General features: G+C 35.6%; 1 protein-coding gene across 3 annotated transcripts; it reads left to right on the top strand.

Annotated features, from left to right (window-relative positions):
• The first annotated feature begins 7,772 nt into the window (after positions 1-7,772).
• On the top strand, positions 7,773-10,659 carry LOC111920560 (autophagy-related protein 13a). 3 transcript variants are annotated; one of them, XM_023916160.3, is made up of 4 exons: positions 7,773-7,959; positions 8,231-9,729; positions 9,816-10,006; positions 10,157-10,659. In XM_023916160.3, the coding sequence occupies exons 2-4, from the start codon at positions 8,356-8,358 to the stop codon at positions 10,455-10,457; spliced, it is 1,866 nt and encodes a 621-aa protein (XP_023771928.1). In that variant the 5' UTR covers positions 7,773-7,959; positions 8,231-8,355; the 3' UTR covers positions 10,458-10,659. The 3 variants fall into 3 exon arrangements, with proteins under 3 accessions (XP_023771928.1, XP_023771925.1, XP_023771918.1); XM_023916157.3 differs by having other exon boundaries at positions 7,773-8,104; XM_023916150.3 differs by having other exon boundaries at positions 7,773-9,729.
• The last annotated feature ends 1,529 nt before the right edge of the window (positions 10,660-12,188 follow it).

The raw sequence follows: 12,188 nt of genomic DNA, 5'->3' as shown, positions 1-12,188 counted from the left end.
AAACAATATGATTTCTCCTTTAATATATTATTCTCATAATATATTAATAAATCATATTTAATCCTTTCTCTCCATTATTCATCCTATCAAGTTGCTTTGGTGAAGGCAACCCAAAAGGACCATGCACCATCGGGTTAAGTACATACCAAAATAGTTATGGACTTAGATACTAATCCAACACATAATTCATCCTACAAGTTTCTATGGTGAAGGCAACCGAAAAGGACCATGCTCATAATCGGGTCAAGTACATACCAAAATAGTTATGGACTTAGACACTAATCCAACAGTCTCCCACTTGGATAAGTCTAACAACTATTCTGCGTATGACTTCAAACCTGATCAGCAATCGTAGCTTTCAAAAGGCGTTGTCGAACTTTGATGATATCAGAAACGTGTCCTTTAGATAAGGGATCATATATTCCTCCATTCTAGATATCGTATGAATTGAGACATGGATTTTAATCATACTCTTTGTTCATGTGTTGTTTCACGATTTCCGATTTATGACGACTGAAAACATACTACAATTGAACACATCAACTGAGTCTCGGCTTGGCCAAGTGCTTAGAGTGTCATCACTAAATCATCGAGGGGCCCACAGATATCACTTTTATCCCACTTTGGGTAAAAGGAACGGATAAACTTTGACTCAACGCTCTCTTGTACCCACTCATCAAATCACATACAACAATATGTTTTATAACACCAAGTTACTAATGTGTTTACATATTATCAATATGCAACTGACTTGCAGAATAGAACTCACACATCTTGGTTTCAAGAATATAAGATATTATCATCTCACTAATCACCCGTGATAAAATCAATGAAGTGATTCAAGTGAGCGTGGGTTTAATCCAATGCTCAAATCATATTCATAAGCATGCATGAACGTTGCAGCAAACCTTTGCTATGTCTAATACACTTTAGACAATCTACAAACCAATTCATGACAATCTTCTTTCATACCTACTCCCAAAGTATGAGCGACTGTGGAACGTTTGAATAATCTTATTATTCAAGAAGTCAAAACATGCAAAGTGAAACACAAGAATAATACTAATACTATATGGCCTCAAACCTTTGAGTATAAATAAAACACTTTTATTCAATCACCATATTGATTACTCATTATTTATTGTTTCGGGTAATCAACTTCTTACTTGAATTATAACAACAGTTGTCCCATGTTCCAAGCATGCACAATATGTTTACCTATGGTCCTTACTTTGTGAAATAGATCAATTGAACACATTTCCAAAGATGTTCATTTCACAACTCCTAATCCTTATCATTAGTGTAAGAATACAAAATTCTCGCCACTACTAGAATATGTTAGATTCTAACATTTTATGCAACGGTCCTTTCGTAATGTCATGGCACAAAAGTCACCAAGACTCGGCCAATAAAATTACAAAATGCTCTATTGGAGATTGTTACAAGACAATTCCATAAATGTGAAGTCTCGCATTCAAATTACATTCCTTTGAACATCCTTCTTGCGTAAAAGTTTCTAATCTAGACATAAATTTTTTTAACATCCAACTCCCAATATGGAAATATTTCCATATTTGCCATATGACAACTCATTCTAAATAGAGTCCTATCTATTCATAATAAAGTCAATATGGTCCATCCATTAGTATACTTCCAACTGTCCACAAGCGACCAATCTTTGGCGAACCTTAGATTGTCCTTGATAGTTGTATCATTATTTTAGTCAAATCCGGTTCTAGTCCTTTTTCCTTTTTAATGCCCTAGGCATTTGGAAAATTTTAGAACGGTCAAATATTACAGCATATGCAATCGATCCTATACCAGAAGCGTATGGGACACGATTCATAATGTCTAACATAAAAGCATGATACTTTATCAGCCATTTTCCATAATATTTCTATTTTCCACATTCTCAAAATCCAAACTATGAAGATGGATGTTGTAATAATAATCGAAATGTGAGGACGCAATTAATATATCCTTGACTAAATTTGATTAAAATTTCTCGATCTAAGCTTTTAGATTTCGAAACAAAGTATAACATTCTCTTTCTTAATTATAGCAAAACAAATTTTCGACCCCTGAAACTTTGCAAAGTGAAATCTTTTGTTTTTTATAATTAATATTGCTAACTTGCAACACTTAAAATAATATTCATGCTCCCACTAACGTGATGATTATATCCATTCCAGCATAACTTTTATGCTCCCACTAGCTTTGACACGTATTCAGAAATCAGCTAAACTTCTTAGAAAACAATACTTATTGACTTCCAAAATTCATTTTCCTAATACGATATGCTTTGATAAGCCTTTATTTGAGCATCTCAAACTCATACACCTTTCCTTAGATAACTCACATGTGTGTCTAAACTAGTTCAGAACTTATATTACTAAGTCCCAAAATGTTCAGACTAATCGTCAAATCTCACAATTCGAACTATGAAGAGGGACACTGTTATCATAATCGAAGATAACGTGTTTCTATCCATGTGAATTTTCCATAACCATAATCGTAAGATAACGTTTGTGACAAATTCAAACTCCTATGGACAAAACTTGTTCATTCTTGATTTCTTGCCATCAAGGGTCCCACCATTGCTTCCAAGTTATTTAGTAGCTCACCTATGCCAGTCAATGTACTTTCATTGAACAAGGTGCTTGCCTTATGCAGTCTATTGAGAACTCATAGAACTCATATGCATAATCAACTCAACTGGATTGGCACATAAATAAGAATAATTCAACACGACAGGTTACAAATATCAAGTTGTGTGCTAGTGTTTAATAATAGGTTTACTTCTTGATTTGTTCTTGAAACTTTTCAAGATCTTTAGACTCCCACTGACTTCTTGACATACTAGATTCTCTTATCAAGAAGCATTTCTTGACAAAAACAAATATCCAAGAGTTAGTGTGTGCCTATATCAAGACAAAACCTACATGCAATTTGGTATTAGTTGGTCTTTGTCTTATTCAAGACATCACAACTTACCAAAATGTGCAAGTGTAAGAACATTCCTACTTAAGATTAAGTCACTCAAGTCACAATCTTGGAGTACGACTCTAAGACTTGATTTTGGAACGAAGTATGAATCATCCTTTTGATTTAACCATTTCAACAATTTCTGATTCCTCTTCTTAGCCATACTAGTGCACTAAGATGCCCTTAGAGGATTAATTGTGATATGGTTTCGTAATCAAAAAGATGATCATGATAAAAAATTACTCTCCCTCTTCTTAGATTGGAGAAACTTTTATCTTTCTGCCTAATTGATTCTTCTTATTCGTTCTACCATTCATTGAAACTTTTCAATGATTATTTTGTAAGCATAACCACATTTACTAGACTTTCAGTAAATTATGACGAATAGTCTTTATGTTATTTGTGGTGGACTTTACTAGTGCACAACATTGTGTTCTAGTCCTTTAGTCTTTCACTTGACTCACATACTTGTGTGATCAAGGAATTAGTCTTAATTTCCTAAGTACCAAGATTTCCATACATCATGTGGTTCAAATCATATGATTCCAAGCTTCTGTCCAACTGAAACTTGGGCGATGGGAATCTTTCCTTACTTAGAAAAATTATGACATTACCATAAATAACATAACTAAGAATCACATCCACTTAATATTGCTTTCAATAGAAACACACAAGCATCAATTTTCATAAATAACATTGTAAGGAGATATAAATAAGACAAAAACCAAATTTATTTTATTTATAAAACGGTGCGGAAAAACTTGTCCTTACAATGCAAATTCAAATGAAAACTATGCTATTTTCATATTCCTAAGCAATCTATCATAACTCTAAAAGTAGTCGCTTAAAATACAATCATCGAATCATGCGATCGAAATCCATTTCTTCGCGACCAGACTCAGCTCACTTCTTCCTTTAAGCTTCCTCTCCTTTTTTCGATCCAACAAAACATCAAAATGTAATCTTATCACATCATGTATTAAGAATCAAAAAATAGAAAACTTACTAGAGTTAGATAGTGGATTTTACATGAAGTAAAGTCATACATCTTGACTGTCACATCTCTTAGATCTCTCAGGTAGTCTGGCCAGCTTCGTAACCAATGTCCCTTCTTTTGATAGTAGAAACATACGGATTCTTCTGGAATGGTACACGGGACTATCTCAGACTCAGCGTTTCTCTTACGTAGAGAAAAATTTCCTAGACTTCCAATGTTGCCATTCCTCATAGAAGGATGGGACATTGATTTACCAGACAAATTTGCTTGACCAGTGCGCAAAATCATTGCTGATTCAGTAACAATAAGAAAATAAGTCAAATCAATGAGGGTTACGTCATGTTCCATCATATAGTACTCTCTAACGAACTTACCATATGAATCGGGAAGTGAGTGAAGAACCAAGTCAACACCCAACTTCTCTAAGACATCGACGCCTAACATTCCCAATCTATCAATATGCAACTTCATATCCAAGACATAAGCACATACAGACTTTCCATCTTTGTGTCTTTTTGCCATTAGGGCTTGAGTGACCTTGAACTTTTCAAGTCTTTAAACATGTGGGTTAGGGAGAATTATTGGAGGAGGTGGAGGAAGTGAAGCATGATTTCCATTTCCACAATCCAATCGTGGAATATCATCTTCACGTGGAAAACCTTTTCCAACGAATTCAGGAAGACCATAGTTGTCAGACCTTGACATCTACAAAACGGGAGAAATTCAAGTTTTAGTTGATTGGAATCTTTGATATAACACCCAAATGAAATATTAATGCTAGGATCCAACACAATATCCTACAACATGGAAGAGGGATGTCGTAATCCAAATTGCAGAACATTTGAAGGTGGGTAAATGACGATTTACCAATTTCCACCATGAAAAACGAAAACTAAAAATTATGTTTTAAATGAATTGAAACTCCTAGATATTTTGAGATTCATTGAACTTTTCAGAGGCATGTTTAAACCTCGAGTGTGCCCTTCGTTTGTGACTGGGATGCCGAGGATCACAAACAAGTTGTGGATAACCATGCAAATATACATGGTGCCCCCAATGTTACAGTCACCTAATCGACGTACCGGTTAACCACACACGCTCCATCGATCTATGACAAACATCGAGTCTCCCTTTTCCACCTTTGCTTAGAGCCCAATTAGTGTGCCGGTTAACCACACACGCTCCACTAACACCTTAGCAAGGGTAAAAAGTGTAATTTCATGGAATGGTATCAACTTTACATTTTTCCTAAAGTAACTAAGATTAGGGAATTTATAAAACATTTAGTTACTTCGTATTTCATTATACTTATAATGGAAGGTTGTGTCCTATCCTACCCGTTTGGCTAACAAACCTCCACTAGTCAAGAGTGCGGTGGGTAAGAGTGTATACCCAATGGCGGTCATTTTACAGGCCGCTTCCTTAAACACTCCTTATAGACTAGCTTCGTGAATGAGGCCTACTAACGGTAAGACTGATATTTACTCATACATAAATAATATTAAACTTTTAATTCTATATATTATAAGGGTGTATTTTATACTTTTAAAATACTAAGTGGTTTAATTTAATAAATTAAACTTTTAATTTGATTAACCTTAAACCATATAATCATGGATTTGTTAATTATCCCCTTTAATTAAACTCTTAATTAAATCAATAAAACCATAAGAGTGTTATTTGAACTTTTCAAAATACTAGGGTTCTAGAATTTAATATTTCAAAATTAATACCTTTTAATTAAATTTAAAATTCCAAAACTTGAGGACAAATTTTGAAACCTTTCAAAATATTAGGGTTTAACTATTTAAATTTCAAAAACTAAAACTTTTAAGTTCAAATTTAAACTATAAAACCTAAAGGGTGTAAATTGAAACTTTTTAATCTTATAGGTCATATATATGACTAATAATAATCCTATATTATCCATATTTAACCAAATCCATTAATTTTGATAAGGATAATCATTCCAAACATAGAAAATCGATTTTAGGCATTAAAAACGAGTTTTGGTAATTATCTTTAACAAAATTTGCTCAAAAAAATCGAAAATCTCGTCAACAACACCCTGGACTCGCCGAGTTCAGCCTACTCGTCGAGTACACTAATGGACTCGCCGAGTCGGGGCTACTCACCGAGTCCACTGATGGACTCGCCGAGTCGGTGGCGTAGACAGCAAAACTTCGACTTTTTGATCCTTTAGCAGTTCACTTTTGCATCTATTCAACTAGAAAAACGACCTAGGCTCCGATACCACTGATAGGATCTGAGCATAACATCATTCCTATGGTGTTCATGCAACCCTAATTGCTTTGATCTAGGGTTTTCTAATTAAACATACAATATTGAATACCAAAGCAATAAATCCTAATTGACTAGCATACACTAATCAATATTATCATAATATAGGGTTTAGATATTACCTTTGATTGTTATGTAGCAATAACAATCTATTCCTTCTTGTAATTGGCTTCTGAAAGCTTAGGCTGCGTTTGGTTGTGGAAAACTGTTTTTATTTTCTAAGAAAATGTTTTCAGAAAATAGAGTTGAGTTTTCGCTTTCAATTTTCAATGAAAATTTTAGAAAACGTGTTTGGTTGAAACCGAGGGGAGTTTTCATTTTCCATCTTAGAAATTTGGAAAACTATAAAAATCAATTTTCTAATTTACATACAATTTGAAAAACTGGAATTTTTCATTTTCTTGGAAAATTTTGGAAAACTAAATGAACCAAACGCGTTTTCAAAATTTCCGTTTTTCTTGGAAAAATTTCTACAACCAAACGCATCCTTAGTGCCTCAAGTGTTGCACCTCTAATGGAGTTACAAACACCATAAGCAATAAGGATGAAGAAGGAGGAAAATGAGAGGCACAAAAACGTCTAGAAACCCTAAGGGATTCATTCACCACGTTTTTGGGGCCTTAGGGGTCCTTATATAGTTAGGCCATTAGGGTTTTTCAACTAGGAAACCCTAATCTGACTGCTTAGAAAGACGACCATAGAGATTCATCCGAAGCCCAATCCTTGAAGCGTTTGTTGACACATGCGACAACTGCTGCATCAGAAGGTCCGAGTTTCGATACAATAACGTGAATAGCTAACCCACCAATAATCTCTAACCCTTTCGGTTGTTTCGTCGCCATAGTCATCGATCACAATCTGCAAACAGGAAAGGATTCTCAACGAAAGGGATTGAGATAGGGATGAAATGGAGGAACTGACCTTGAAATCGCTATTGACGTGGGCTAATCCGACTTTGGTTTGATCTTTAAGAGCGTCGTAGGCTTTCCGCCAAGTCTGCATAGTAGCAATATCTCTAAATCGATTGATCGAAGAGGGGTTTTGGAAGCGCATAAGAAATCTCGGCTTGAAGGATACGAAGGGAACTGTGTTTGGATGGAAGTTGGAGTAGCAGATATAAAAGGAGGACGGAGGATCGACAATGCAAGATAAAAGTGAGCGGTGGTGGATGGATGGGGAAGTAAACGCCTGTAGGCAAGACTCGATAACACGTATCTCTCGCAGGAACCAAATTGACACACGTGTCCGGGACACGCAACACACACTGACTACCCCACCCTCAGAAAAAGATGGATAGAATTAAAAAAAAAAAATTCCAAACCAATCACTTCAAAAAACTGTTGAATTTGGAACCCTCTTTTGATCTATTTATATAATTAAAATTATGTAATCACAATAAATTAAAAAAAGGGAATCTTTATTTTGAATCTTGTGTTCAAACGTCATTTTGTAAAAGATTTAGTAATGGATTCTAATAAAGTGAATTTATTCGTTTTGTGATATTCTGTGAGTACGAATACCAGCGGCAACAGGTAAAATCAAAAGAATCATTCATTCATTCTTCCTCGTCATCCTCCTCTGTGATTGATCAATAAGCAAAGTCTATCATCACTTCCACTCTGCCTTGTACGCAATCTCTCTTTCTTTCGTTTGCCTTTCGATTTCACGTCTTCCTGGTACGTTCTTCGACCCCTCACTTTTATCATCAACGATCCAATTTCTTTGCTTTTAATCCCCACTTGTTTTATCTGTTAAATCTCGTCTTCTTATTATTCCGATCCGACCTTTTCTGATCTCAATTCCTAGATCAATAAGAAATATGTAAGTTTATCTGAAAATTTCACATCTCTTCCCCATAGTTTGAGCAAAATTTGACTATTCTGATGAGTAACGTACGACTTGTGATTGTGATGACGAAAACCCCTTTTACACATTTATGGTTTTCAGGTATTGATTTATTTGGTAAGTAGGATTCGAATATCAAGTGGTCGATTTGTGTTGAATATTTGGGTTGGAGGAATGGAGATATTAGGGTTGTAGTTGGGTAGCGTTATGATCTGATTTACAGAAGCATGGACTTGCAATATAACAATCCTAATGAACATGGAAGAAACGAGCAAATAGTGTCTCAGTTTCTGTTGAAGAGTTTGCATATTGTGTTGCAGTCAAGGGTTCCTTCGATTGGGAATGGGAATGGGCCTATCACGACGAGTACGAGTGGTCATAGGGGAAACTTACAAAGCCAAAGCGATAGCCAAGTGAAGAAGAGTGATAAATGGTTCAATTTAGCATTAGGTGAGCGTCCCAGTCCCACAGGTTTAGATAGTTTGAAATTTTGGCACAGGAATATAATGGAACCCATGATGATAGACATTATACTAGTTCAAGAAATGGGTATGGGTACAAGGTCTGGATATGGAGCATTAGTTGAGACAGTTATCGAGAGGTGGGTGGTTCAGTATGAGTACGAGTATTCAAGGACGTCGGCATCTAGCAGTGAATTTTATAAGAAAACATATAAGAAGTCTATCATTCTGTTACGTTCTCTGTATACAATGATGAGGCTCCTCCCAGCATACAGGGCTTACCGAAAGCTGTTATGTATTTCTTCAAGTGAGGGTGAGGGTAAGGGTAAGGGTAAGGGTTGTGGTTTTGATATAAATTACAGGGTGTCCTCCTTTAGTGCCCCGTTTACAAGGGCAGAGGAAGAATCAATGAAACACTACAGTTTCTTCCCCATCGAAGCCCATCATGGACGCCTGTCTATATCTGTGAAATATCGGGAAAGTTTGGCTGATTTTAACTTGGAAACTTCAGCATCATTTCCGCCTGAGATCATTACAGATTACGTTGGCAGCCCTGCCACTGATCCTTTTAGGGCTTTCCATTTCCCAGTGATGAATAGAGTGGGTGTGAATGTGAATGCTAATGCCGCCACGTCTTTTCCTTCATCGGCAGCAGCACCTCCTCCTCAACGGCCACATAGCTGGACAAGTGGCTTAAGCAGGGGAGCACCATTCACACATAACCAATACTCTTCTGGATCAACACCACCACATCGCTCTTCCAGTGGGCGATATGATTCGCTTACAGATGTGTATGGTCCAAATTATAGGCCACCAAGCTTTGATGATTATCAACTTTCACCGCCATTTTCACCATCTCCCCCAACATACCTTCCCATTCAATCTCGGCTGCACTCAGAGACTGCCCCTGTCAGTATCCCTATGATCAACAGAACTCCTAGTCCCAGATACCTCTCTCCTAATCTCTCTGATCCTGCTAACCGACATCTTCCACCCCCATCACCTAGACGATATGATCATGAATCTCCTTCTGGAATCAGGTCCCTTAAAAAGTCAGACATGTCAAGGATTGGGATTGGGGACTTGAGTTCCGGTTCTGGTTCCGGGTCAGCAAATCATTATTCTAGTCACAACCCCAAGGTAGGTAAACTCACTCACTGTTTAAAAGTAAGCTTTGGATCTGAGACTGAAGACCGTGGGTTTGTTTGTTTCTTCTACTGCTACAGGTGGTATCTAGGGATAACAAAGATGATTCAGGGAGGTTTTCAGGTTTGCTTTCTTCAAGTGGTTCGCCTCGTGTTGGATTCTCTAGAAGCTCCAGTAAATTGTCTCTCCAGGATGAGTTGGATGATATTGACTTCTCCTGTCCATTTATTGTGGATGATGTTGATACTTGTGACTCCTCTCTCAATGTCAGGTAAGTTTTAACCAAGCCAACCATCCAACCCAAATAGGATCTGTTTATATATATATATATATATATATATATATATATATATATATATATATATATATATATATTAAAAAGCAAGGTTAGTGGATTAATTTTTCTATTGGCGTTTCTCAGTGAGAGTGGTGGTAAACAAGCAGGAAGAGAGTTGTCTAAAAAATCACAAGATGCTGCAGTGGGTGCACTTGTCCGCATGCTGAGGACAGCACCACCCCTTCGACAAGATTCCAGTTGCTACTCCTTGAGCACCAGCAGATATGCTTTAGAGGAGCCTGAATTTAACAACAGCAACAGTGGACTATTTTTGTCCCGAAAGACATCAGATGCTTTAGAGGAGCTCAAGGCCTACACAGACATCAAAGACCTTATTCTCTCCAAAAGTGGGACTCGCTTTCTTTCCAAGGAACAACCCCTCTGACTCACTCTCCTGTCATCCAATGTTTCTTGTAAACCAAACATGAGTGAAAACTACTCCTGCAATGCAATTACATTTCTACTCTATTAAATCCCCTTTCTGTTTTGCGTTTGGATTTTACACATCCACCTCCACCTCCACCTCAATTATTATTTTGTATATATATTTATTCACATAGCCAATGCAAATGTAATGTATTTATTAACTTCTTGTATCCGCTTCAATCTTATGCTGGTCAAAGCTCATTTTTTTTTAAACGGCAAATAAAATTTATGCTGGTCAAAGCTCATTCAAGTTAAAGTAATTTATAGATATTCAAATAATTGGTTAAAATTTTACAGTACGACCTCAAATTGAATTTATAACATTGACTTGCAACTTTGATTAGGCAATCGTAATACCACCCAAACATGACAACGGAATGAGGTTGACTAAAAAGACACCCTAATTTTCCATTTAGACATCTTATTTGATTTTTAAGGTTTTTTTATTGGTTGAATTTGTATTGTTTTTTGAAAAAGTAAATTGTGAATAGTTTATTATATGTTGACTCTTAATAAAAGTGTTTATAAGATGTCTAAGGGGTGTCAATTTAGCAACACCCCAACGGAATATGGTTGCCTAGTACCTACTCTCTTACTTGTTCATATTATTTTTCTCAATTTTATTAAATCATATCAAACAAACTATAATTACTTTTCAAGACACCGTGTTATGTTCTTATGTTTGAAGAGAACAAAAAAAAATAGAGTAAATTACACGAATGGTCCTTATGGTTTAGGTTAATTTGCACGTTTGGTCCCTAACTTATTTTTTTAACTCGGAAGGTCCTTACTGTTTGTTTTTGTTACGCACTTGGTCCCTATCTTGCCTAAAAAGACTATTTTGCCCTTGATTATTTAATTTATTTAAATAAACACACCCCCAACCCCACCCCTCTCACATTACTTTACTCACCCCACCATTTTTCCCTATTTAAATGATAATGTTTTTAGGTATGACAGGGACCAAACACGTTACAAAAACAAACAGTAGGGACCAAGTGCGCAAACTACCCCAAACCATAGGGACAATTCGTGTAATTTACTCAAAAAAATATTAATGGCATGGTTTTTCATTTTAGGAATGTTATGGAGAATAAGTTTGAGAGAACAAAAAATATTAATGACATTGTCTTTCTTTTTAGGAATCTTATGGAGAATAAGGCACAGTTTGATCACCTTGTAGAGAAAGGGTAAATCAAATAGTAGAACGTAGAGTAAATTATACGAATGGTCTCTATGGTTTGGGGTAATTTGCACGCTTGGTTTCTAACTTATTTTTTTTAACTCGGAAGGTCCCTAATATATGTTTTTGTTACGCGCTTGGTCCATATTGTTTGTTTTTGTTATGTGTTTGGTCCCTATCTTACATTGCTTTTAATTTATATATATATGTTTTTGGTAGGAAGGTAAGAAGTTTTTTTTTTCTATATATTTTTTTCGCGAACAAACAAAATGAATCATTAGATGATTCATTTGTAAGATGATTCACAAGAAAAACTTCTCAAAAAAACATCTCGATGATTCATTTAAACAATGATTTTATTGTTATTCACTAAAATTGTCACAAAAGTGAATTTTTTCTTAACTTACTTAAAAATGAATCATAAAGATGTTTTTTTGGGAATTTTTTCTTGTGAATCATCTAGTGATTCATTTCTTTTGTTAGTCAAAAAAATATGTAGAAAAAAAA

The sequence above is a fragment of the Lactuca sativa genome, chromosome 2 (genome assembly GCF_002870075.4).
Source record: "Lactuca sativa cultivar Salinas chromosome 2, Lsat_Salinas_v11, whole genome shotgun sequence".
NCBI lineage: Eukaryota > Viridiplantae > Streptophyta > Magnoliopsida > Asterales > Asteraceae > Lactuca > Lactuca sativa.
The sequence above is the reverse complement of the archived record's forward strand: the minus strand, read 5'-3'. Positions and strand labels throughout refer to the sequence as shown.